Source organism: Dipodomys spectabilis, unplaced genomic scaffold (assembly GCF_019054845.1).
Source record: "Dipodomys spectabilis isolate Male_0828 unplaced genomic scaffold, ASM1905484v1 ptg000713l, whole genome shotgun sequence".
NCBI classification, from domain to species: Eukaryota; Metazoa; Chordata; class Mammalia; order Rodentia; family Heteromyidae; genus Dipodomys; species Dipodomys spectabilis.
In genome coordinates, this window is record NW_024871390.1 from 310897 (window position 1) to 337339 (window position 26443).

A 26443-nucleotide genomic window follows, 5' to 3' on the forward strand; every position below is an offset into this window, starting at 1 on the left:
CCGCGGGTCAGCGGGGGCGCCCCGGAGGCCGGGCTGGGGGGGCGCCCCGGAGGCCGGGCTGGGGGGGCGGGGGTCTGCCCGGCCGGGGGACCCCGGGCCCGGGGCGCGCCCGCACCCCCGCTCCCCGTGACCTTGTGTCCCGCTCGGACCCCCCCTCCCGCCCGGCTCCGCGCGGGGGCGCCCTCCCCTCCCCCTCCCGGGGGGGGTTCTTCCTGGGGACCCCGTTTCCGGGCTGCTCCCCCCCCCCCGTCCTCCTCTCTGCGGGAGTGTGGAAGTAAAGTTGGGGTCGGGTGCGGGGTCGGGGTGCGGGGTCGGGTGCGGGATCGGGGTCGGGTGCGGGGTCGGGTGCGGGGTCGGGTGCGGGGTCGGGTGCGGGGGGTGCGCGCGTCACCGACCCCCCCCCCCCCCGCAGTGACTCGGCCCCCGGCGGAGCAGCGGCAGCGGCGGGCGCCGGGCCCCGAGCCCCGCGCGGGAGCGGAAGGCGGCGGGCATGGCGTCGGGGCTGGGCTCCCCGTCCCCCTGCTCGGCGGCCAGCGACGACGACGACATGGACGCGCTGCTCAACCACAGCCTGCCCGCGCCACACCCAGGTACCGGGGCCGCGGCGCCCCGCGGGGCGGGCGGGGGGGCGGCCAGACCCGGAAGAGGGAACTTTGTCGGCCGGTCCGTCCGTCCGTCTGTCCGTCCTGCCGCACCGGCTCCCGCGGAGGAAGTTTGAATCGCGCGGGGGGGGGGGGGGGGGGGGGCGAGGGGAGGGAGGGCACCCTGCGGCTCCCTCCTTGGGGAGCGGACGGAGCCTCCCCCTCTCCCCCCTCCGGAGGCCTCTCGGCGCCCCGATGCGCTTTGGGGCGCCGTGTGCGTGGGGTCCGGGCCTCGGCCCCCCCATGGCATCTGGCCGGCCTCGGCCCCGCCCGGCCTCCCGGCCTGCACCTGCTGGCGGCCTTTGTCTCCGGGAGCGGGGAGCCGGGCCCCGGGTCTGGCGGAGCCGCGTCCAGCGCCCCGGCCTCTGCCGCCCTCGGAGGGAACTTTCCCGAGAAACTTCGGGCTGGAGGCCGGGCGCGCGGGGAGGCGGGGGACGGCGCCCCGATGATCGGAGGGGTCCGGGCGGGCGCCCCGTGCTCCCGGCCTCTCTGGGAGGAGCCCGGGATGGGGTGCTGCCTGGGGGACCCCAGGGACCCCCCACCCCACGGATCGGGCGCCGGGGTGACCCAGTTTTTCCCATTCGCCGGGGCCGCCCTGCCCCGCGCCCCCGGCTGCCTCTCCTCCAGCCAGTTTGCTGATGGCCGGAGTTGAGGGGCCCCTGGGCCCTCTCGGACCCGTCCCTGTCCCCTCCACGCCTCTGATTGGGGGTGACACGGATGGTCGGGGGAGAAATCTAGAAAAGTAGTCTTTCTGGAGCGATGCCGGCGGCGTTCTGGCCCCAGGGGGTGGGAGGGGCCTGATGGGGGACCGGAAGAGCCAGTTCTAGAGGTCAGGATGTGGAGTTGGGGGGGGGCTGCTGCCACCCCGGTAACGAGGCCTCTCTTGGGGGTGAGCATGATTTCCACGTGCCACCAGGTGTCTTGTCTGGCGAGGTGATGATCTACCTAGCCCAAGACTTTCTGTGGGTTCCGTGCCTTAAACTAAGTCTTCCGGGCATCTTCAGTTTTGGGGGAGACCACTCTCTGCTCTGATCACAGTGCTCCTGAGCCTTTGAGTTGTTGTGATGGTTTGAAGGTGAGGTAGAGGGACATCCGGGCGCCTGTCATCCTAGCGACTCGGAGGGAGGCTGAGGTCTGAAGACTGAGGTCTGAAGCTGGCCCCAGGCAGGGCAGAGTCTGTGAGACTCTTCATCTCCCATCAGCCAGCCAAAGAGCTGCGAGTGGAGGTGTGGCTCAAGCGGTAGAGCACCCCCAGCCTGGCTTGAGAAAGCTCAGGCACCAAAAAAGAAAAATAGGAGCTGTTGCTCTTTGTGTGGATCCTGGGCTTCTCTGCCCTAGGACGTTTGGGGTGTAAACCAGGTCACACACCAGAATCCGTGTTAGAGATGGGGGGGGCGCGTTTGCACCTGAGCCCACAATCACTTGGGAACTCTGTGTGTGTGTGTGGGGGGGGGGGGAGATCCTTTTCCCTGTAGCCCCGCCCCCTCCCTGCCACTTCCTGTCCCCTCTGTTGGCAGCAGGGTGCCCTGGGCTGGCTGCTGCGGTCAGAAGCCATTTTCCCTCGTCTCCCTGGGTGAGGCCCGATTCCTCTCCACTCCCTTTTCTGCAGCACCCCCTCTCCTCCTCCTCCCTGGGCGGGGGTGGCTAGGGAAGAGGAGAGGAGGTGTGCCTGTCGGTTCTGCTCCCCTCTTCCCCCCTAGCCCTGCCTAGGCGCTTCCAGAGGTAGCCAGGCTTTGTGTGTGCGGGAGGAGGTGGACGCCAGATGGGAGGAGGATTTGGGGGGGGTGGTGTGGGGGGGGGAGATGGTGACAGCTGGGCTGATTTGGGCCCCTGGGGAGAAGAGGCTGCTGACCTAGGAGAAGCTGGCGAGAAGGCTGCACTGGAGATGGAGAAAGGAAAATGTGTTAGAAAGTGGGTGTGTGTGCTTGGGCTGCCACCTGAACTTGTGCATGTGTGTGTGTGTGGTTTTTGAGCAGTGATGACTTCAAAGGAGTTAGGGAAGGGTAGAGTTGGTGGCCAGGCTCTTGCAAACTAGCATTCTTCCAGTGGGGCGAGCATTAGATGTTTTGTGCTTAGTACCTGCCACACTGGGGACCTTCCCCGCTCCTCCTCTGATTGATGGACGGGTGTTGGACCCTGGGCGGTGTGGTTGAGCCAAGTTGGTGGCCGGCTGCCCGATGGGGGTGGGGAGGTGGGGGGGGGGCTGGGGTGGGTTTCATGCAACTCTCTCTTTGTCTGGTTACGTCCTGGCTTGCATCTTCCGTGGAAAGGATTAGGGGTTCTCTATAGAGGGATCTGGGGTGAGAAGGGGAGAGGGCCCATGTCTCCTCACCTTTATCTTTTTGTCTTTTTCTTGCACCACCACTTCTGGGGCTTGAACCCCGGGCCTAGGCGCCATCCCTGAGATGCTTTTTTGTTTTTTTGGTCAGTCTTGGGGCTTGAACTTGGCCTGGGCGCTGTCCCTCAGCTCTTCAGCTCAAGGCTGGCGCTCTACCACTTGAGCCACAGCACCACTTCGGGTTTTCTGGTGGTTCATTGGACGTAAGAGTCTCACAGACTTTCCTGCCTGGGTTGGCTTTGAACCGGGATCCTCAGATCTCAGCCTCCTGAGTAGCTGGGATGACAGGTGTGAACCACCAGAGCCCATCTTCCTAACTCTCTACCCTTTGAACCACAAAGTACTATGTCTGGCTTTTTCGGTGTGGTGCTGAGGAATCGAACCCAGGGCTTCATGCATGCCAGGCGAGCACTCTACCACTGAGCCACCTTCCCACCCCTCACCTTGTGCTATTCTGACTTGACTTTGTGAATGCAGACAACGAAGACGATCCTGAAGAAGACTTGTCAGAAGCAGAGACTCCAAAGCTGAAGAAGAAGAAGAAGCCGAAGAAACCTCGGGATCCGAAAATCCCGAAGAGCAAGCGCCAAAAAAAGGAGGTGAGTGGGTGAGGGAAGGGCGGAAGGCAGGAACGGCAGGCAGGCGCTCGGGGACAGGGCGCAGGGCTGACGGCGCCGGTCCCTGGTCCCTGCCCTGGGCCTGGGGGCCTGGTCCTGAGGTCGGCCTGTGTGCAGCGAGCGGTCTGTGTCTCCCTCCCCCTCCCCTGCTCCAGCGTTTGCTCTTGTGCCGGCAGCCGGGGGACAGCTCTGGGGAGGGCCCGGAGTTTGTGGAGGAGGAGGAGGAGGTGGCCCTGCGCTCGGACAGCGAGGGCAGCGACTACACGCCAGGCAAGAAGAAGAAGAAGAAGCTGGGGCCCAAGAAAGAGAAGAAGAGCAAGTCCAAGCGGAAGGAGGAGGAAGAGGAAGAAGACGATGATGATGATTCCAAGGTGCCTGGCCCATCTGTCACCCCAGAATCCACTTCTCACCTGGGTTTCCCAGACATGACACTGTCTCTCTTTTTTTTTGGGGGGGGTGTGTGTGTCATAGGTCTTGAACTCTGGGCCTGGGCGCTGTCCCTCAGCTCTTCAGCTCAAGGCGGGCGCTCTACCACTTGAGCCACAGCGCCACTTCCAGTTTTCTGGTGGTTCATTAAGAGTCTCGCAGACTTTCCTGCCTGGGCTGGCTTTGAACCGGGATCCTCAGATCTCAGCCTCCTGGAGTAGCTGGGATGACAGGCGGGAGCCACTGGCACCCGCTTTTTTATTGTTTTGATGCTGGTCCTGGGGCTTGAACTCAGGGCCTTGGCGCTGTTCCCAGCTTTTTCCAGTCAAGGCAAGCACTCTACCATTGGAGCCCCAGCGCCACTTTTGGCTTTCTGGAGATTCACTGGAGATAAGAGTCTCAGGACTGCAGAAGCCCAGGCTGGCCTTGAACTGTGATCCTCAGCTCTCAGCCTCCTGAGTAGCCGAGAGTTTATGCTCGCAGCACTTTGCCCTTGTTTTTAGTGATTTCCTGGCTGCTCCCTTAGACCCCCGCCCTACACCCCATCCCGGGTTCCCTTGCTGGGTGATGGGGCGCTGACTGGTCCTTCCGCCTAGGAGCCCAAGTCCTCGGCTCAGCTCCTGGAGGACTGGGGCATGGAGGACATCGACCACGTGTTCTCGGAGGAGGACTACCGCACCCTCACCAACTACAAGGCCTTCAGCCAGTTTGTCCGGTAAACTCGGGGGCCCGGTGTGGGGGGGGCAGAGGCCTCCCCGAGTGTCCCCTTGCTGCTGCGTCTCTCTCTGAACCCCCTCTCTCTCCATTACTTCATCAGACCCCTCATCGCCGCCAAAAACCCCAAGATCGCCGTCTCCAAGATGATGATGGTCTTGGGGGCCAAGTGGCGGGAGTTCAGCACCAACAACCCCTTCAAGGGCAGCTCGGGGGCGTCCGTGGCGGCGGCCGCCGCGGCTGCGGTGGCCGTGGTGGAGAGCATGGTGGCCGCCACCGAGGTGGCCCCGCCGCCGCCGCCCGTGGAGGTGCCGATCCGCAAGGCCAAGACCAAGGAGGGCAAAGGTGACGGGCGTCCCGCGGGCAGGAGGGGGGTCCGGGCGCAGGCAGCCCCGCCGCCACCCCGCCGTCCCCCATCACTGACGTCCATCCGCTCGCACTTTAGGTCCCAATGCGCGGAGGAAGCCCAAGGGCAGCCCCCGCGTCCCCGATGCCAAGAAGCCGAAGCCCAAGAAAGTGGCTCCCCTCAAGATCAAGCTGGGAGGCTTTGGCTCCAAGCGGAAGAGGTCCTCGGTGAGAGGCGCCTTTGGGCAGAAGGCGGGGCTTGTGTGCATGCGTGTGTGCGTGGGTGCATATGGTGTGCGCATGCGTGTGCAGGAATACAGCGCATGCATACAGATGTGTGCGTGTGCACGAATACACGTGTGCATACAGGTGTGCGTGCATACGTGTGCATGTGTGCGTGAATACATGTGCGACTGTACATATGCTTGCACAAATACATCTGCGCACATAAGGGTGTGCATGCATCCGTGTGTGCACGCATGTGTGAATACATGTGCAAGTGCGTTCTTATGTATGAATATACGTGCATGCGTATGCGTGTACGCGTGCCCGGACACGTGGGCGCGCGTCCATTCTCGTGGGCGCATGCGTGTGTATGAGTATGTGTGCGCATGCGTCGTCCCCCCCCCCCCCCCCCCCCCCCCCCCCCGTCGAGCTGGCCCCGGCTCGCACCTCCCGCTTCTCCCTCCACGCCTGCGCGTTTCACCCTCTCCTTCCCCCTCCCGCCAGAGTGAGGACGATGACCTGGACGTGGAGTCGGACTTCGACGACGCCAGCATCAACAGCTACTCGGTGTCGGACGGCTCCACCAGCCGCAGCAGCCGCAGCCGCAAGAAGCTGCGCACCACCAAGAAGAAGAAGAAAGGTGCGAGTCTCGTCCGATGTGCTGTCGGTGGCATGCGGGCCCGGGGGGCGGCCCCGGGGTGCAGCATCTCCCCTCTGGAGATCGGGGTGGGGGCGGCGGGGTGTGCTCTGGTGACTGGGCTCCCCTCTTCCTTGCCCAGGCGAGGAGGAGGTGACTGCTATGGATGGTTATGAGACAGACCACCAGGACTATTGCGAGGTGTGCCAGCAAGGCGGCGAGATCATCCTGTGCGACACGTGCCCCCGAGCCTACCACATGGTGTGCCTGGACCCCGACATGGAGAAGGCCCCCGAGGGCAAGTGGAGCTGCCCCCACTGCGTGAGTCCCGGGGGCGGGGCCGGCTGGGAGGCCGAGGGGGCGGGGCCGCGAGGCCGAGGGGGCGGGGCTGGCTGGGAGCCCACGGGGGCGGGGCCGCGAGGCCGAGGGGCGGGGCTGGCTGGGAGCCCACGGGGGCGGGGCCGCGCGGCCCTGGGGCGGGGCTGGCTGGGAGGCCGAGGGGGCGGGGCTGGCTGGGAGCCCACGGGGGCGGGGCCGGTTGGGAGTCCATGGGGGCGGGGCTGCGAGGCCGAGGGGCGGGGCTGGCTGGGAGCCCGCGGGGGCGGGTCTGGAGCTGGGAATTCAAGGGGCGGGTCTGGGAGTCTGAGGGGCAGGGCGGGGCTGGGAGTCCACGGGGGCGGGGCTGGAGCTCTTGGGGGCGGGGCTGGGCTGTCCACCTGGGAGCCCCTGGGGCGCACGCGCAGAACAGCTGCGGGGGGCGGGGCTGCACTCATGGCGCGCTCTGCTCCGGTCCTGCAGGAGAAGGAGGGCATCCAGTGGGAGGCCAAAGATGACAACTCGGAGGGCGAGGAGATCCTGGAGGAGGTCGGGGGGGACCCCGAGGAGGAGGACGACCACCACATGGAGTTCTGCCGCGTGTGCAAGGACGGCGGCGAGCTGCTGTGCTGCGACACCTGCCCCTCGTCCTACCACATCCACTGCCTCAACCCGCCGCTGCCCGAGATCCCCAACGGGGAGTGGCTGTGCCCGCGCTGCACGGTGAGCGCCCCGGCGCCCCTCCCGCCCGCTGGCTCTGAGCCGCCTCCCGAGCAGCCGGGATTACAGGCGGGAGCCTTTTCCCTGAGGCCGGGACCCGTGCCCTTCACCCCCGTGGATTTGAACTCTCTTCCTCTCAGTGTCCAGCTCTGAAGGGCAAAGTGCAGAAGATCCTCATCTGGAAGTGGGGTCAGCCGCCGTCCCCCACGCCCGTGCCGCGGCCCCCGGACGCCGACCCCAGCACGCCCGCCCCCAAGCCCTTGGAGGGGCGGCCGGAGCGACAGTTCTTCGTCAAGTGGCAGGGCATGTCCTACTGGCACTGCTCCTGGGTGTCGGAGCTGCAGGTGAGATGGGGTGGTGACCCGGGGTGGGGGGATGTGTGTGGTCCCTGTGTCCACAAGACCCCCACAGACGCTAACACCCCCCCCCTCGCCCCCCAGCTGGAGCTGCACTGCCAGGTGATGTTCCGCAACTACCAGCGCAAGAACGACATGGACGAGCCGCCTTCCGGAGACTTCGGCGGCGACGAAGAGAAGAGCCGCAAGCGGAAGAACAAGGACCCCAAGTTCGCGGAGATGGAGGAGCGCTTCTACCGCTACGGGATAAAGCCCGAGTGGATGATGATCCACCGGATTCTCAACCACAGGTACCCCCGCGCCCTGACCCCCACTCGAGCACGCGGGCCAGCACCAGTGCCGCACGCCTGCAGTACCAGCCTGGCCCTGGGTGTGCGTTTGAGTCCGGCTGATGGGCTTTCCTTCCCCACTTGGCAGCGTGGACAAGAAGGGCCACGTGCACTACTTGATCAAGTGGCGCGACCTCCCCTACGACCAGGCGTCGTGGGAGAGCGAGGACGTGGAGATCCAGGACTACGACCTGTTCAAGCAGAGCTATTGGAACCACAGGTGGGCGGCCGGTGCCTTTGTGCCGAGCTGGGCTTGGAATGCACTTGCTGCTGCGGTGCTGGGCCGCTGGGCCACGCCTCCCGCCAGCGGGTGATGTCGCCAGGCCCCAGGGCACGTGGGCATGTCTCGTCTTCCTCAGGGAGCTGATGCGGGGCGAGGAAGGCCGGCCTGGCAAGAAGCTGAAGAAGGTGAAGTTGAGGAAGCTGGAGAGGCCGCCCGAGACGCCCACGGTCGATGTGAGTCACACACGACGCCGCCATCTTACTTTCTTGTTGGTCGTGGGTCTTGAACTGGTGGCCTGGGCGCTGTCCCTCAGCTCTTCCTCTCGAGGGGAGGGTTCTACCACTTGAGCCACAGCGCCACTTCTGGTTTTCTGGTGGCTCATGGGAGATCAGAATCTCACCGACTTTCCTGCCCGGGCTGGCCTTGAACTGCGATCCTCCCGATCTCAGCCTCCTGAGTCGCTGGGACTCCAGGCGTGCACTCCTTGATGCCTTTGGCCAAAAGGGAATCCTTGCCTCCTCAGCCCACGGTGAAGTACGAGCGGCAGCCCGAGTACCTGGACGCCACGGGCGGCACCCTGCACCCGTACCAGATGGAGGGCCTGAACTGGCTGCGCTTCTCCTGGGCGCAGGGCACCGACACCATCTTGGCTGATGAGATGGGGCTGGGGAAGACGGTACAGACTGCTGTGTTCCTCTACTCGCTCTACAAGGAGGTGCGCCGCGACCCGTGGCTAGAGACCGGTCAATGGGGGTGATGGGGCTGCGTGGGGAGGCCGGGCCGAGGAGGCCGGGCTTTGGAGGCCGGGCGCTCACCACCACCACCTCCCCCTCCAGGGCCACTCCAAAGGCCCCTTCCTCGTGAGCGCCCCGCTCTCCACCATCATCAACTGGGAGCGGGAGTTCGAGATGTGGGCCCCCGACATGTACGTGGTCACCTATGTGGGCGACAAGGACAGCCGCGCCATCATCCGCGAGAACGAGTTCTCCTTTGAGGACAACGCCATTCGCGGAGGCAAGAAGGCCTCGCGCATGAAGGTAGCCGCGGGGGGCGGGGCCTCGCGGGGGCGGGGCCTCGCGGGGCGGGGCATCGCGGGGCGGGGCATCGCGGGGCGGGCATCGCGGGGCGGGGCATCGCGGGGCGGGGCATCGCGGGGCGGGGCTGTGGGTGGGGTGGGGCCTCGCGGGGGCGTGGCTGTGGGCGGGGCCGCGGGACCGGCCAGGCCGCGCATTAACACGCATGCGCCTCCCCCGTGCAGAAAGAGGCCTCCGTGAAGTTCCACGTGTTGCTCACGTCCTACGAGCTCATCACGATCGACATGGCCATCCTGGGCTCCATAGACTGGGCGTGCCTCATCGTGGACGAGGCCCATCGGCTGAAGAACAATCAGTCCAAGGTGCGCCCCGGCCCGGCCCAGACTCAGTTTTTAGGGCTGACATTAGGTCTCCCTCTTGAGCTCCACTTTCGGGCTGTTCCCACCAATTTGTCCTGCCCGCCCTGGCTTTGAGCCATGATCTTGCTCCGTTCTCAGCCCTCCTGAGTAGCCGGGATTACAGGCGGGCGCCCCCAACCCGTGTCTCACGCCTCGCCCCGCGCTTTGCAGTTCTTCCGGGTTCTCAACGGCTACTCGCTGCAGCACAAGCTGCTGCTCACCGGGACGCCCCTGCAGAACAATCTGGAAGAGCTGTTTCACCTGCTCAACTTCCTCACCCCCGAGAGGTTCCAGTAAGTGGTGTGGGTCTGCCCCTCCAGGGCCCCGTGGCTCTCCTCCTCCTGCCCTTCCCCTCATTCATTTCTCCCTCCCCACCCGCTTTTCCAAGCAATCTGGAGGGCTTCCTGGAGGAGTTCGCCGACATTGCCAAAGAGGACCAGATCAAGAAGCTGCACGACATGCTGGGACCACACATGTTGCGGCGGCTCAAGGCGGACGTGTTCAAGAACATGCCCTCCAAGACCGAGCTGATCGTGCGCGTGGAGCTGAGCCCCATGCAGAAGTGAGTGGGGGGGCAAACCCCTGCTAGCACAGACAGACAGACGGACGTCGATCTGTCCACACTGGGCTCCCAGTCCCTCCCCATCTCCACTCCAACTCACGCGGGCCCTGCATTCAGGAGCAGGCCGGGCGTAAAGAAGCCGTGTGCACAGGGACCCGTAGCGCAGCGCTCTCGCTTAGTCCACTCCCTCATTGACCCTAAAGTGGGATCTGCTGGAAGTCTGGGCCAGCGGCGGTGAGGCTGGGTCCCTGAGACTCCTGCAGGCTGACCTCCCCGCCGCCCGTCCGCCCTCACAGGAAGTACTACAAGTACATCCTCACGCGCAATTTTGAGGCCCTCAACGCTCGAGGTGGCGGCAACCAGGTGTCGCTGCTGAACGTAGTGATGGATCTCAAGAAGTGCTGCAACCACCCTTACCTCTTCCCCGTGGCGGCCATGGTAGGTCCCGCCGGCCTCCTGCCCACCCTCCGGCTGCCACCGCTCCTGCCCTCTTGCCTTCATCCCCTGTCCCTCTGTTTCGGCCCGCAGGAGGCCCCGAAGATGCCCAACGGCATGTATGATGGCAGCGCCCTCATCCGGGCCTCGGGGAAACTGCTGCTGCTGCAGAAGATGCTGAAGAACCTCAAGGAGGGCGGCCACCGCGTGCTCATCTTCTCCCAGGTACAGTGGGGGCGCCTGGGGCCCAGCCCGGGCCTGGCCGGGCACAGTGATGGTGGGAAAGGCCTGTCACCACACTCCCGCTCACCCGCCTCCTTTCCCAGATGACCAAGATGCTGGACCTCCTGGAGGACTTCCTGGAGCACGAGGGCTACAAGTACGAGCGCATCGATGGCGGCATCACGGGCAACATGCGCCAGGAGGCCATCGACCGCTTCAATGGTGAGAGGGAGGCCGAGCCTCCGGGCCCGGCCTCCATCTGGGCTTCCCTCTCGGTGGCATTGGGCTTTGAACTCGACTCTTGTGCTTGCTGTGCGGGTGCTCTACCACTTGAGCCATGCCTCCCATCCTCATTTGTAGCTCTTTTTTGGGGGGTGAGGTGGGGTGCTGTCCCTGAGCTCTTTTGTGCCATGTGAGTGCTCTTAACCACTGTGAACCCCAGCTCCCCTTCTGGTATTCTGGTGGTTCATTGGAGATAGTCTTCCCCAGGTTGGCTTTGAACCATGATCCTCATATTTCAGCCTCCTGAGTAGCTGGGATTACAGGCATGAGCCACAGTACCTTTCTGATACCGACTCTCTGGGTGAACGTGGATCAGTTATATTGGCTTCTGTCTGATGTTTTCTCTTGGCTTGAGTGGGACATTTTGGCAGGAAGCGAGGCCCTGTCCACCACGTGGGGTGGACATGGTATTGGAACGTGCCCTGCTCGTCCGCTTTGTTTGGGGTGGTGTCTGTGGGCTTCCTTACTGTGATCACTGGTCAGTAGCTGCAGGGAAGTGCCCGAGTCCTGAGCCTGTGGCTGTCTCCCCACTCTCTCGAGCTGATTCCTGCATCTGTCCACGGGCCTCCTCTGGGGTTCTCCGTGCGTCTTGTTCATGGGTGGAATCACGACTCATATCTTGTTCATTGGTGGAATTGGTTTGCGTTTTGATTGGTGGATCAGGAGCTGCATCTTGATTGGTGGGGTCAGGAGTTGCATCTTGATGGGTAGAGTTGGGTTGAATCTTGTTGATTGGCTGGTGGAATCGGGTTGCATCTTGCTGATTGGCTGGTGGAGTCGGGTTGTCTCTTGCTGATTGGTGGAGTCAGGTTGCATCTTGTTGATTGGTTGGTGGAGTCGGGTTGCTCTTGCTGATTGGTTGGTGGAAGCAGGTTGCATCTTGATTGCTGTGGGGTCAGGGCTTGCGTCTTGCTGATTGGTTGGTGGAATTGGGTTGCATCTTGTTCATTGGAGTCGGGTTGCGTCTTGCTGATTGGTTGGGGAGTCAGGTTGCATCTTGTTGATTAGTGGGGTCAGGAGTTGTGTCCTGTTGGCTGGTGGGGTCCGGGGCTGCGTCTTGTCGTGGTGTGTGGAGTTGGTCTAACGGGGTTCCGCTTCCTTCCTTAGCCCCGGGGGCTCAGCAGTTCTGCTTCTTGCTGTCCACGCGCGCTGGGGGCCTTGGGATCAACCTCGCCACTGCTGACACCGTTATAATTTACGACTCTGACTGGAACCCCCATAATGACATTCAGGTGAGCAGGGGTACCCTAGAACTTGTGATGGCTCTACCCTCTGGGATTAGTTGAGAAAGCTACGCGTGTGCGCGTGCGTGCGTGCGTGCGTGTGTGTGTGTGTGTGTGTGTGTGTGTGTGTGCATGCGTGCGTGCGTGTGTGTGTGTGTGTGTACATACATACTGATCCTGGGGCTTGAATTCCGGGGGTCCACTTGAGCCACAGCTCTAGTTCCACCTCTTTGATGGTTCATTAGAGGTAAGAGTCACACAGGCTTTCTTGCCTGCACTGGCTCTGAATCACGATCCTCACGTCTCAACCGCCTACGTGGCCGGGATTACAGGCAGGCGCTACCAGCTCCTGACTTTGCATGGCGCGTAACTTCCTAGAACTTGGGCTGGTTCTGGGTCTCTTCTGGGCAGCAGGGTAGAGGCTGGCTGGTATTTGGGGGCCGGGGTGCCAGAGCGAGGGAGGAAGATAGCGGCTCCCATCCCCCCCTCCCTTCCCACCCCCCACAGGCGTTCAGCCGCGCCCACCGCATCGGGCAGAACAAGAAGGTGATGATCTACCGCTTTGTGACGCGGGCCTCGGTGGAGGAGCGCATCACGCAGGTGGCGAAGAAGAAAATGATGCTCACGCACCTCGTCGTGCGGCCAGGCCTGGGCTCGAAGACCGGCTCGATGTCCAAACAGGAGCTGGACGACATCCTCAAGTTCGGCACGGAGGAGCTGTTCAAGGACGAAGCCACGGATGGAGGTGGAGCCCCGGGGCTTCCTCCCCCGGGTGGTGGGGTGTGTGTGTGTGTCTGATGCCAGGTTGCCCCCCGCAGCTGGCTGAGGCGTGTGCCCCTGGTTCGTTGCAGGAGGGGACAGCAAGGAGGGCGAGGACAGCAGCGTGATCCATTACGACGACAAGGCCATCGAGCGGCTGCTCGACCGCAATCAGGACGAGACGGAGGACACGGAGCTGCAGGGCATGAACGAGTACCTCAGCTCGTTCAAGGTGGCCCAGTACGTGGTGCGGGAGGAGGAGATGGGGGTGAGTACACGTCCGCGGCCCGGCCGAGCCCGCGGTGGACAGGTTCGGGGATTGGTGCTACCTGGGATTCGAACCCCTGGCACGTTAGGCAAGTGCTCTGCTGGCCACTTGAGCCAGGCTGCTAGCCGTTTTGTCCTGGAGATTATTTTGCACCAAGGGTCTCTCTCTCGTGGTTGTGCCTCTAGTTGGCCTTGAGCTGGGGACATTTTGATCTCTGTGCCCTGACTGGCTGAGATTATAGAGGTCCGCTACTATGCCTGGTCTCTTTTTCTGTGTTTTAATTTCAGCGGCACTGGGGTTTACCCAGCCAGACAAGCTTTGTAGGACCCGAAACAGGCCTCTGGCCCTTTTATTTATTTATTTATTTTGTTGCGCATGGGCCTTGAACTCAGGACCTGGCCTGGGGGCTGTCCCTGAGCCTCTTTGGCTCAAGGCTGGCGCTCTACCACTTGAGCCACAGCGCCACTCCTGGCTTTTTCTGTGGATGTGCTACTGAGGAATTGAACCCAGGGCTTCATGCATGCTAGGCAAGCACTCTACCACTGAGCCACCTGCCCAGGCCAAGAATATATTTCTTTTTGAACAATATCACTCCCTCCCCCTTTACTTTCTCCAAATTATTACTTTTTTTCCCCCTCTCCTTTTCCCTGTGGTCTTTTAAAGTTAAAAAGAAAAAAAAGAGCAGAAATACATAGTGTATTGGAATTTCTTCATCCACAAGTGACAGGCATATGAAGCTAAGCCTCCAGTTGGCTTGCTTTGCGGTCCTCTTTAGACCACGGGGCTGGGAGGCTTTGGAGTGGGCGTGGACTTCCAGTCGCTGCGCCCTCGCTTCCTGCCTTCTTGTAGCTAGCTGGTTTCTCAATGGGAGTTGGGAGCTGTTTGTTCTCCAAGGTGATGGTCCCAGCACACTTCATTTTGTAACCAGCAGGAAAGTGATGTAAGAGTAAAGACTGTAAGTCTACCACGCTCTTAACACACACTCCATTCTGTGTGTGAGTGTGCACGCGGGCCAATCCTGGGACTTGAACTCAGGGCCGGGGCACTGTCCCTGAGCTTTGTCACTCAAAGTTGGTGCTCTACCACTTGAGCCATAACTCCACTTGCCTGCTTTTTGGTGGCTCACTGGAAGTAAGAGTTCCTCGGGCTTGCCTGCATGGCCTGGCTTCACAGCACGTTCCTGAGTGAGCCGGGATTACAGGCGTCTGCTGCCAGCACTTGCTGGGAGTGGAGGTTGCACAGATGAGATTCCTCAGGACATCACGGGCCGGTGCGTAGCCTGTGTTTGTGACTACACGCGGGACACATCATGTATTGGTGCGTGGCCACAGCACTGTTGTGTCCAGGATTTCTCTTTTGGGGTGCTGTGCTGAGGATGGAACCCAAGGCTTTGGACGTGCTGGCACAGCTTTATGCTGTGACTCTTCACTTGGTCCACAGCCCCAGCTTTTTTTGAATACTATCTTGCTTTTAGTTAGCCTGGTCGAGCCAGGACTGTGATCCTCCTATTGTACCTAAGAGGACAGGCATGTGTCACTGGGCCCAGATTTTATTGATTGAGATGGGGTTTCGGCTTTTTTCTAGGGCTTTCCTTGAGCCCTGTTTCTCCCTACTTGTTTGCTTTCCTGAGTAGCTAGGACACAAGCAGGAATGAATTAGGTCACCCTGCTTCTCAACCCTAGAATTTGTTTTACTTTTTATAATTTAGGGGTTAATCCTGACATCAACTGAAAGGAAACATGCATTCTGGCGTGGGACCTGCTGTCTTGCTTGCTCTCTCGCTTGCGCTTCTGTGGTGAGCCAGTCTCTCTCCCGCTAGGAAAGCCTGGGAAGCGTTGATGGTATCAGGAAAGCAAGTAGAGCCAGATGCTGTAGCTCACGCCTGTAATCCTAGCTACTTAGCAGGCAGAGACCTGGAGGATCATGGTTCAAAGCAAAGCAGAAAAGTCCACATAATTCCATTTTCACTCAGTAAAATGCTGTACTGGAAATGTGGCTCAAGTGGTATAGCTCCAGCCTTGAGTAAAAAGGCCCTGGTTCAAACCTTGTTACTGTTGGCGGGAGGGGGAGGAGGGAGATGTTTCTAGTAGGTGTTTGGAGTCCCTGCCTAGCAAGCATGAGGCTTTTAGTTTGGCTCACTACTGCCAAAGTAAAAATAAACAACAGTGAAAACTTAATATCCAAGCTGTGTGGGAGGAACAGGACTCGAGGCCGGCAGACCCTCAACAAGTCTGGGCAGGGTGACACCTTGTGTAATCCCAGCTCTGCAGGAGGATAAAGGAAAATTCTATTTTTAGGTCAGCCCTGAGCAAGAGTGCAAGTGGCCCTCCCATTAGCCTTGAGTAAAACGACCTCAGGGACAGCGCTCAGGCCCTGAGTTCAAGGCCCAGCGTCAGCACACACAAAAAGGAAGTGTGGCCACGGTGTTAGAGCACAAGGTCCTGAGTTCAAACCCCAACACTGCCAAACAGAAGAAAACTTTATTTTTTTTTTTAATGATTTTTTTGGTCTGGTTGTGGGGCTTGAACTCAGGGCCTGGGCGCTGTCCCTCAGCTCTTCAGCTCACGGCTGGCGCTCTGCCACGTGAGCCACAGCGCCACGTCAAGTACGCACCTGGACACATGCTCCCGCGGCATGCAGTCTTAGCACAGGGTCAGAAGCCGCGGAGTCTGCGCACTGAGGACTCCGTGAAGGACTTGACTTCATTGATCTCAGGTGGAACTGGAGTTGAACTCGGGGCCTCTGCCACTTGAGCCAGACGCCCAGCCTCTGCTCAGGTCTTTTAAGATACTCTAAAGGGAAGCTAAGGTACATGCGTTTGAGTTCCTATTTGGATCTGTGTATATCACCCATGTATTTATGCATAGGTGTGTAACACGCATACCATGTCTTCCATAAACCCTCTGGAGTTTAAGTATAAAGAGAAGTAATTTATTATAAATATTGTTCTTGTCTACTTAATGTATCTCAGGAATATGGCCCAAAATAGAAGTTATTAAGACATGCAGATTGAATATCCTCTATGTGAAATGCTGCCATCAGAATTGTTTTGTTCAGTCTGTGTGTGTGTGTGTGTGTGTGTGTGTGTTACTGGGGTGAACTCAGGCCTGCTACTGGAATGTACAAAAAGACTAAGTTGTCCTTTAGCTTTTCATTCAAGGAAGATGTTCTGTTTCACCACTAGCTTTTTTGTTATTGTTTGTTTTTTGGTCAGTCATGGGCCTTGAGCTTGGCACCTGGGCGCTGTCCCTGAGCTCTTTTGCTCAAGACAAGCGCTCTACCATTTTGAGCCAGAGAGCCACTTCCAGTTTTTTTGGTGATTCATTGGAAAGAAGAGTCTCAGGACTTGTCTGCCTGGGCTGGCCTTGAATCTTGATCCTCAGATCTCAGCCTTCTGTGTAGCTGGGATTACAAGTGTTAGCCCCTGTTGCAGATTTTGGACTTTGGAATAGTTTATAGATTTTTTTCTTTTCTTTGCCAGTCCTGCTTCTTGAACTCAGGGTCTGGGTGCTGTCTCTGAGCTTCTTTGGCTCTAGGCTGGCGCTCTACCACTTGAGCCACAGCGCCACTTCGGACTTTTTCTGTTATGTGGTATTGAGGAATTGAACCAGGGCTTTATACATGCTGGGCAAGCACGCTATCACTCAGCCACCTGCCCAGCCCCATATTTTTGTTTTCTGTTTTTTTGTCTTTGCATTCTAATCTTGGGTTAAGAATGCCCACCCTGTACTTTTAAGTTAGCTGATTGGTGTACATTTGGATGGTTGGCAATGAGTTATTTTCCCCACGAGGGATTTACATCATCAGGCAGTTCTGATATGTCAGAAAATATCCATGAGACTTCTAGAAGAGTGAGAAAAAAAAACTAGAGTTCTTTTGTCGATTCCTTCACAGAGTTGGACTGGAGAGGCGTGTGTTTTCTCTGAAGATCTTTTGCAGCTTTTCTCTTTCTCCTGCTTGCGGAAGCTCTAACCTTCTCTCCTCTGTCTCTTCTCATCGGGAGAAGGATCTAGAAGGAATTCTGCCGCTCCACGTTTTCCTTATGCACACACTAACCTCATGTAGCCTCTGTCGCTGTCACTGCGCAGCCGGCGCCGGGGAGGGACCTGGGGCGCGGCCCTCAGCGCCCTGAGCCCCGGCCCCCCTGTGTCCCAGGAGGAAGAGGAGGTGGAGCGGGAGATCATCAAGCAGGAGGAGAGCGTGGACCCCGACTACTGGGAGAAGCTGCTGCGGCACCACTACGAGCAGCAGCAGGAGGACCTGGCGCGCAACCTGGGCAAGGGCAAACGCATTCGTAAGCAGGTCAACTACAATGATGGCTCCCAGGAGGACCGAGGTGTGTGTGGCCGGCGCCCCCCGCCCGCGGGCCGCTCCGCGCGCGCCGAGGACCCCGCGGACCCCGCTCACGCGCCCCCTCTCCCCCCAGATTGGCAGGACGACCAGTCCGACAACCAGTCCGACTACTCGGTGGCCTCAGAGGAAGGTGATGAGGACTTCGACGAGCGCTCCGAAGGTGCGGCGGCCTGCCCGGGGGCGGGGTGCTCGGCCCCCCTCCCCCCCCCCCCGGCCTGCTGGCTGAACCCCGATTTCTTCCCGCAGCCCCCCGCAGGCCCAGCCGCAAGGGCCTGCGCAATGATAAAGACAAGCCGTTGCCTCCTCTGCTGGCCCGCGTCGGGGGGAACATCGAGGTGAGGGGCGGGCCGCGGGGTGGGCGGGGCCGCGGGGTGGGCGGGGCCGCGGGGGGCGGGGCCGCGGGGGGCGGGGCCGCGGGGGGCGGGGCCGCGGGGGGCGGGGCCGCGGGGGGCGGGGCCGCGGGGGCGGGGCCGCGGGGGCGGGGCCGCGGGGGCGGGGCCGCGGGGGGGGCGGGGGGCGGGGCCGCGGGGGGGCGGGGCCGCGGGGGGGCCCATGCGCCCTGCCCTGGCGCCCTGCTCAAGCCGCCCGCCCCGCCCTGCGTCCAGGTTCTGGGTTTTAACGCGCGCCAGCGGAAAGCGTTCCTCAACGCCATCATGCGGTACGGGATGCCGCCGCAGGACGCCTTCACCACGCAGTGGCTCGTCAGGGACCTGCGGGGCAAATCGGAGAAGGAGTTCAAGTGAGAGCCGGGCCTGGACCCCCGCCCCCCATCTGTCCCTCCTCTGATCTGTCCCTCCTCCACCCCGGGATCTGTCCTCCACCCCGGGATCTGTCCTCCACCCCGGGATCTGCCCCTCCTCCACCCCGGGATCTGTCCCCCCTCTGATCTGCCCCTCCTCCACCCCAGGATCTGTCCACCACCCCAGGATCTGTCCCTCCTCCACCCCGGGATCTGTCCCCCCTCTGATCTGCCCCTCCTCCACCCCGGCATCTGCCCCTCCTCCACCCCGGGATCTGCCCCTCCTCCACCCCGGGATCTATCCCCCCCACTGCACCATCTGTTCCCGTCCCCCTCACCCCCCGCGGGCCCATCCCCAAGGTGTGCTCACTGTGGAGGATGGCTGGCGGAGCTGTGGCTTTCCTGCCACTCAGAGGCCACGTGGGTTCTGGGCGCAGCCTTCTAGAACAAAGCTGGGACCAGGCAGGAGAGGCTGTAGCGTTATGGATGCTCTTTCCCTTCCTTGGTCCTCCTCCTCCCTCCTCTTTCTTCTTCCTCCTCCCTTCTCTTTCCTCCCTCGTCCTCTCCCCTCCTCCTCTTTCTTCCTCTCTCCCTCTTTCCTTCTTTCTCCCTTGTTTTCTTTCTCTGTGCCCAAGCCAGGACTAGGTCTTGAACTCAGGGCCTGGGTGTGCTGTTCCTTATTTTTTCTGCTCAAGGCTGGCATTCTACTATTTGAGCCACAGGGCCACTTCCGGTTCATTGGAGATAAGAGTCTCATATACTTTTCCTGCCCGGATTGGCTTGAAACTGATCCTCAGCCCTCAGCCTCCTGAGTAGCTGGGATGACAGGTGTGAGCCACCAGCGCCTGGCTCACTCGTCTAACTGGAGATGAGTCTCTGATTTTTCTGCCCCAACTTCCTTTAACCCTCAATCCTCAGAGCTCAGACTGCTGAGTGGCTAGGATTATAGGTGTGTGCCACCATGCCCGGCTGGCATGGATTCTCTTAACTGTTGCTGCTTCTCTCTACCACAGGGCCTATGTCTCCCTTTTCATGCGGCATTTATGTGAGCCAGGGGCTGATGGGGCCGAGACCTTTGCTGATGGGGTCCCCCGAGAAGGGCTTTCTCGCCAGCACGTGCTCACCAGGATTGGTGTCATGTCCTTGATTCGCAAGAAGGTGAGCCCCGAGCTGCTCCATTGGTTTTGGTCAGTCGTGGGGTGTGAACTCTGGTCCTGCACATTGTCCCTGAGCATGTCTGCTCAAGAGGAGCACTCTACCACTTGAGCCACAGCCCCAAAGCGGTTTTCTGGTGGTTCATTGGAGATGAGTCTCACAGGGACTTTTCTGCCCAGGCTGGTTTTGAACCAAGATCCTCAGATCTCAGCCTCCTGAGTAGCTGGGATGATAGGCGGGAGCGATCAGTTCCTGGCTCTTCTCCATATTTTATTTTTTTTTTGTGTGTGTGTCTAATTCTTGCGGGGGTGGGGGGGGGTCTCTCAAGAAACAAGACTAGTACAAGCATTCATTAAGTCCTCAATTTGGCGATTGCTCTCGACAGGTTCAGGAGTTTGAACATGTGAACGGACGCTGGAGCATGCCTGAACTGGCCGAAATAGAGGAAAACAAGAAAATGTCCCAGCCTGGATCACCTTCTCCAAAGACCCCAACACCCTCCACTCCCGGGGACACCCAGCCCAATACTCCTGCCCCTGCGCCCCCTGCTGGTAAGCCTGCCGGCCCTGGCTTGCTGCCCAGCCCGTCCTGGCCACGCCCTCTGCTGCCCCGTGCTCAGCTCCTGCGGCGCACGCGCAGTCTGGCAGGACGCACAGCGTACCACCCCCCCTCAGTTTAGGAGGGCAGCCCGAAGAATGGGTCTGGCTCTTAAAGGCACGAGGGGACAATTTCACAGGGGCCATGGCCCCGCCTCCCCCCTCCCCGTTGACCCCAGCCGTCCTTCCTCATTGCTGGTCTCCCGTAATTTCCACAGAAGATGGGATCAAAATAGAGGAAAACAGCCTCAAAGAAGAGGAGAGTGCCGAAGGAGAGAAGGAGGTGAAGGCCGCGGCAGCCCCTGAGCCAGCTACGGAGGTGAGGCATGGACCCCGAGCCCCCAACCCAAGCCCCCCTCTGCCCCGCCCCTGCCCCTGCTTTATCTTCTGCTTTTCCTTCCTGTGAAGTGTGTCCCGCCGCCGACCCCAGCCTCAGAGGAAGAAAAGGCTCTGGCTGAGCCTCCTGTCGGCGAGGAGAAAGTGGAAAAGGCAGAAGTGAAGGAGAGGACAGAGGAGTCCATGGACACAGAGGCCAAAGGTAGGGTCCCCACCCTGGCAAGCACCCCAGCTCCTGGGGGGAGCTTTGCTAGTCTCCAGCCACCAGGATTTTAACTAGGCCCCGTGCCCTGCAGCTTCGTGACTCCCATAGTGACTTCAAGTTGGAGGGTGGAGGGGGCACAGGGCCTCCCCTCCTGGGGCTTGAACAATTGGAGATGACTTTCTTGGGCTTTCCTGTCTGGCTGCCTTTGAACCCGATCGACAGATCTCAGCCTCCCGAGTAGGTGGGATTGCAGGCGTGAGCACCGGCGCCCGGCCTCCTTTGGGAACATTCTCAGTGCTTTCTGCTCTGCAGGTGCGGCTGACGTGGAGAAGGTGGAGGAGAAGCCGCCCATAGATCTCACCCCGGTTGTGGTGGAGGATAAAGGTGGGTGTTGGGAGAGGTGGGGCTTGGCTTTGCGGGGGGAGGCAGCCCCACTCACTTTTGCCCCGTTGTAGACGAGAAGAAGGAGGAGGAGGAGAAGAAGGAGGTGATGCTGCAGAACGGGGAGACCCCCAAGGACCTGAGCGACGAGAAGCAGAAGAAAAACATTAAGCAGCGCTTCATGTTCAACATCGCAGATGGCGGCTTCACGGGTGAGGCCGCGCGTGCGCGTTGGGGCTGGCCTGGGTGGTGTGGGTGAGGCCGCGCGTGCGCGTTGGGGCTGGCCTGGGTGGTGTGGGATGGCCGCGCTTGCGCGTTGGGGCTGGCCTGGGTGGTACCGGTGAGGCCGCGCGTGCGCATTGGGGCTGGCCTGGGTGGCGTGGGATGGCCACGCATGCGCGTTGGGGCTGGCCTGGGTGGTGTGGGTGAGTTCGCGCGTGCGCGTTGGGGCTGGCCAGGGTGGTGCCGGAGAGGCCGCGCATGCGCACAGGGCTGGTCAGCAGGGTGCGGGCTCGAGGCCTCGCCTGCTGACCTCCCTTGGCGGGTGCGGGCCGAGGGTGTGCGCGGGGTCCGCGTCTCACCGGCTGTCCCCCCGCAGAGCTGCACTCGCTGTGGCAGAACGAGGAGCGGGCGGCCACCGTCACCAAGAAGACCTACGAGATCTGGCACCGGCGCCACGACTACTGGCTGCTGGCCGGCATCATCAAGTATCCTTGCGGGCGGGCGGGCGGGCGGGCGGGCCGGGGCGGCTCCCGGGGTGCGGGGGGTGTCAGGGATGCCCGGGTGTCGGGGCGGCTCCCGGGGTGCCGGGGGGTGTCAGGGATGCCCGGGTGTCGGGGCGGCTCCCGGGGTGCGGGGCTGTCGGCGTGTCGGGGTTCCCGGGCTCCCCGGGTGTCGGGTCCGCCGCCGCCGGCCGGTTGTGCTCCTGAGCGCGCGCCCGCAGCCACGGCTACGCGCGGTGGCAGGACATCCAGAACGACCCGCGCTACGCCATCCTCAACGAGCCCTTCAAGGGCGAGATGAACCGCGGCAACTTCCTCGAGATCAAGAACAAGTTCCTGGCGCGGAGGTTCAAGGTGAGCGGCGGGGGGACGCGGGGGGGTGGGGGTGGACGAGATTCCAGAAGGTTCTGCCAGGGAGTGAGAAGGCTGGCTCCGCCCTCGTTTGATTTTTCTGTGACTTAGTTTCCAAGTTAGCAGAAGTGAGGGAGAGCGAGGCAGCTGCGCGTGCGCGGTGCGGAGGACGAGTGAGGCAGGCAGCTGCGCGTGCGCGGTGCGGAGGACGAGTGCGGCAGCTGCGCGTGCGCGGTGTGGAGGACGAGTGAGGCAGTTGCGCGTGCGCGGTGTGGAGGACGAGTGAGGCAGCTGCGCGTGCGCGGTGTGGAGGACGAGTGAGGCAGCTGTGCGTGCGCGGTGTGGAGGACGAGTGAGGCAGGCAGCTGCGCGTGCGCAGTGTGGAGGACCAGCGGCGCAGCTGCGCGTGCGCGGTGCTGACGGGCGGGTGCGAGTTCGTCCATGAGCTGGAACGTCGGCGAAGGGGCTTCCTGAGGAGCTGGCTGGGGGAGGGATGGATGGGGGCCCTTTTCTGGGTCACCGCGCTCGCGTGGATAAAGGGGAGGGCGTGCGCCCCGCGGGGGGGGGCCCCCGAGGCACCCGCGGGCAGGACCCGCACCCCGGAGGCCGAGACCTGACAGCCTCACGTCCAAAGCCAGCCTGGGCTGGACAGCACCTCAGCCTCCCGAGCAGCTGCGATTACAGGCGGGATCCACCACGCCCGCCCTGAGACTCAAATCTCTAATTACAGAAGGCTTAAGCGATAGAGCGCCAGCCTTGATTGATAGAGCTAAGGGACAGCACGGCCCTGAGTTCGAGTACCACCCAGTACTGGCACAACACCAAGCCCACCTGTGGCTTTTTGGCCATATAGAAACTGCCCATGGGGCAGATCTGGCCTCTGGGCCCTGGTGTGCCCGCTCTTCCACTCGGGGTGATGGGCAGACTCCAGAGACAGCTGCCGTTCTGGCCCGATTCATGGAGAAAGTTGAGGCGTCTCTCGGGACAGGAACAGCTAGTAGAAAAGAAGGAAGTAGCCGGGCACTCTGGCTCCCGCCTGTCATCCCAGCTGCTCAGGAGGCTGAGATCTGAGGATCACAGTTCAAAGCCAGCCTGGGAAAGAAAGTCCATGAGACTCTTATCTCCAATAAACCATTCAGAAAACTGGAAGTGGCGCTGTGGTTCAAGTGGTAGAGCACCCGCCTTGAGCTAAAGAGCTGAGGGACAGCGCCCAGGCCCAGAGTTCAAGCCCCATGACTGACCCTCACTCCAAAAAGAGAAGCATATCCACACTGCCTGACCTCCACCGCACCCCAGGAATGAAACTATCTGCGCCTAGGATGTTCATCCCATAAACATAATCCACACAGTGCTGGCTGACAAAACAAAACATTGGAAGGCCTAGGAAGGTGGCTCAGTGGTAGAGTGCTCGCCTGGCATGCGTGAAGTTCTGGGTTTGATTCCTTAATACCACATACACAGAAAAAGCAGGCCGTGGCGCTGTGCCTCAAGTGGTAGAGCACTAAACTTGCGCACAAAAGCTTGGGGACAGCACTTCGACCTAGAGTTCAAGCCCCAGTACTGGTCAGAAAAACAGAACCGACCAAAACCCAGCCAGGTGGCCTATGGTGGGGCTTGCTGTGATCCCTCCACTCAGGAGGCTGGGACAGTATAGCAAGTCGAGAGCAGCGTGGGTAGCTTCGACCTGACCCCACGCCAAACTGCAGCCGTGAGCCGAGGTGGAAGGTGGGAAAGGCTGAGTCCAGGGCAGAAAGAGGATGTTGGATCGGATGGATTGGCAGCAGGTGCAGCCCCAGCCCAGGCTTTCTCCTGTCAGTTGCTTGGCCCGAAATGGATGTGGGTGAGCCGGTGGGTGCGGGCTACGGGTATAGCTGAGCAGCAGGTTTTGTGCCCTGCACACCTGTGGCCCTGAGTTCAATACTCACCCTGCAAAGGAAACAAGGAGGGGAGGAAATTCTCCCTGTTCTGCCAGACAGCGTGTACATGACTAGTGTTCATTGCACTGTTTTTTGTGTTTTGCCTTTTTCCTCTGCACGTTGTTATAGACAGCTGTGTGCACACACACACACGTGTGATCAGGGACGGGCGTCATCTCGCTCTCTTGTGTCCGTCAGCTCCTGGAGCAGGCCCTGGTGATCGAGGAGCAGCTGCGCAGGGCGGCCTATCTGAACATGTCCGAGGACCCCTCGCACCCGTCCATGGCCCTCAACACCCGCTTCGCCGAGGTGGAGTGCCTGGCCGAGAGCCACCAGCACCTGTCTAAGGAGTCCATGGCGGGAAACAAGCCTGCCAACGCAGTCCTGCACAAAGGTAGCCCGTGGCCGCCCGCTCCGCCCTCTCCACCAGCCCTCCCTCCCTCCCCAGGCTGGCCTCAAACCTGGATCCTCAGATCTCAGCCTCCTGAGTAGCTTCAGGTGGCAGGCGTGAGCTACAGCACCCTGCTGGCTTCTGTGCACTTGGGAGCCAGCCTGGGAGCTCGGGCTGTGCTGACGAGCTCTCAGACTCTCTTTGACTCTTAATGTATTCAGGTTCTTGACACGGAATGCAAACTAGCCTAATAAGAGTGTCACCCCGGATTTAGAGGTAACATCAGGTGTTTAAGAGCCCTTCAAATTTTAGACCCCTATCAACCTTTTCTTTCTAGTTAAAGCAGAACACGAGGAGGAGGAGGTGGGGGTGAAATGAGGCTACGAAGGCTGCTAGAGAGGAAGTGGGAGAGAAGGGCAGGCAATCGTAGAGCACTAAGGAATGGCAGCAGGAGCTCCGGGAGGATCCCAAGGCCCAACACTCCATTTCTGACCCCCCAAGAATAAAAAGGGGAAGTAAGAGGCTACAGCAAAGAGCAATGAAGGCCAGGTGACAATGCAGAGAACGGCTGGGTATGGCAGCCCATTCCTGTAGTTCCAGCTAGAGGAAGATGAGCAAGTCTGAGACCACCCCAAGCAAAAGTGAGGGAGCCAGTGTGCGTGGCCCAAGGCTTAGCCCCCTCCGGCCGGGCATGCGCAGTCCCTGGGTTCTGAACCCAGGAGTTCGAGAGCAGCCTGGGCCATCTCAGGAGACGTGTGACCATTTGGAAGTGGAATCGGAGGAGCGGGGCCCCAGCGGGCGTGGGGCGCCTGGGCCTCACGGGGCAGAAGCCTTGCTGTGAGGGCGGGCCCGGCTCACCGCCTCGGTTTCCCCGTGCAGTTCTGAAGCAGCTGGAAGAGCTCCTGAGCGACATGAAGGCCGACGTGACGCGGCTCCCCGCCACCATCGCGCGCATCCCCCCGGTGGCCGTGAGGTTACAGATGTCGGAGCGGAACATCCTGAGTCGCCTGGCAAACCGGGCCCCAGAGCCTCCCCCGCAGCAGGTGGGTGTACCCCGATTTCATCCCCAGCCCCGCTTCTGGAACTGGGGGGGGCTGCTCCCTGTCCCTGTCTGGTGTCATCTGGGATTGTGACTGGTCGGCCATCTTCCCCTCCCCCCCATAGGTGGCTCAGCAGCAGTGAAGAGCGGATGTGACCATCAGTCATCTCCTCGTGTCCCCGCTTCTCCCCTGGGGGCTTCCTCCTGCCCCCGACCCGGTCCCAAAGGAACAGCAGCGCCTGGCACCGCGGGGAGGGGCGGAGCCGCCGGGCGGCCCTTCCTGCTGCAGAGACTGGCAGCGCTCGGTGGCCTATCAGCAGGGAGCTGGCAGCAGTGGGCGGGCCTTGTGGGCCCTGGGCTCCGCCCCTCCACCACTGTTACACACAGACTCTGTGGGTTCCTGCCAGGCTTGAAGACAAACCATCTGAATCTCCTCTGTTTTTTATTTTGGTTTTATTTTGTGCTTTCTCTCTCTTTTTTTTTTTGGATATTCAGAGTGGGCGGAACCCTGGGAGACACAGCTACCTCTCTGTTGGCATCATTTTTTTTCATACTAGGAACCCAGCAGTTCCAGCCACTTGACTGAGAGACAAAACGGAACTTAAAAGGCGAAAACCAGAAAAGAAGAAAATTGGGGGGGAAAAAAAAGAGAAAAAGAACCAAAAAGCATTAAAAAAAAAAAAAAAGCAAACAGCAAATTTCTTGATGAAAATGAAAAAAATAAAGGTTTCCTTGTATTTTAACGCTCGGATTCCGTGTGGGGGTAGCAGGTAGATGGGTGCAGACGCCCCAGAAAGAGAAGCAGCCCCAGGGCCTCCTGCAAGCCGGCCCCCCCTGCTCCTAGCCTGGGGTTCCAGGCTGCTAGTACAGCATCCATCTGAGACTTGGGGAGAGTTGCGGGGTTGGTTTGTTGCTGGTCCTGGGTCTTGAATTCAAGGCCTGCTCACTGGCGTTGAGGCTGGTGCTCTACCACTTGAGCTACGCGCCACTTTGGCTTTTTCTGTGATTGAGTCTTGTGGGCTTTGCCTGCTCAGGCTGGCTATGAATCCGTGATCCTCAGATCTCAGCTTCCTGTGTAGCTGGGATGACAGGCGGGAGCCCCGGGCGCCAGCCTTCGAATTACTTTTAACTTCTGGCCCCAGATTTCAGGACTGCCTCAGGCTTTTGCTTGGCTTTTTTTCTTTTTTTTT

The 26443-nt window shown here is 60.8% G+C and overlaps 1 protein-coding gene and 1 non-coding gene across 8 annotated transcripts; both read left to right on the forward strand.

The window, feature by feature from the left end:
* The first annotated feature begins 454 nt into the window (after nt 1-454).
* Chd4 (chromodomain helicase DNA binding protein 4) lies at nt 455-25853 on the forward strand. 7 transcript variants are annotated; one of them, XM_042672434.1, is made up of 39 exons: nt 455-590; nt 3457-3578; nt 3752-3967; nt 4619-4737; nt 4840-5081; nt 5182-5309; nt 5811-5946; nt 6086-6264; nt 6742-6981; nt 7119-7322; nt 7419-7624; nt 7752-7883; nt 8023-8119; nt 8410-8601; nt 8723-8923; nt 9145-9282; nt 9490-9611; nt 9707-9880; nt 10177-10318; nt 10409-10540; nt 10642-10759; nt 11927-12051; nt 12550-12787; nt 12894-13069; nt 17225-17405; nt 17496-17582; nt 17669-17757; nt 18028-18161; nt 19175-19319; nt 19702-19867; nt 20131-20231; nt 20321-20450; nt 20766-20837; nt 20909-21046; nt 21433-21541; nt 21778-21910; nt 24022-24220; nt 25094-25257; nt 25379-25853. In XM_042672434.1, the coding sequence occupies exons 1-39, from the start codon at nt 491-493 to the stop codon at nt 25394-25396; spliced, it is 5745 nt and encodes a 1914-aa protein (XP_042528368.1). In that variant the 5' UTR covers nt 455-490; the 3' UTR covers nt 25397-25853. The 7 variants fall into 7 exon arrangements, with proteins under 7 accessions (XP_042528368.1, XP_042528369.1, XP_042528370.1 ...); XM_042672435.1 differs by having other exon boundaries at nt 24022-24217; XM_042672436.1 differs by having other exon boundaries at nt 17228-17405.
* LOC122101971 lies at nt 19900-20045 on the forward strand. The gene has a single exon (XR_006146437.1).
* Nucleotides 25854-26443: the final 590 nt, after the last annotated feature.

Coding starts and splice junctions, on each gene's coding strand:
- Chd4 (XM_042672433.1), top strand. CDS start 491: ATGGCGTCGGGGCTGGGCTCCCCGTCCCCCTGCTCGGCGGCCAGCGAC. Junction 10,541..10,641: donor GCGTGCTCATCTTCTCCCAG/GTACAGTGGGGG, acceptor CTCCTTTCCCAG/ATGACCAAGATGCTGGACCT. Junction 17,758..18,027: donor GCGTCGGGGGGAACATCGAG/GTGAGGGGCGGG, acceptor CCCTGCGTCCAG/GTTCTGGGTTTTAACGCGCG.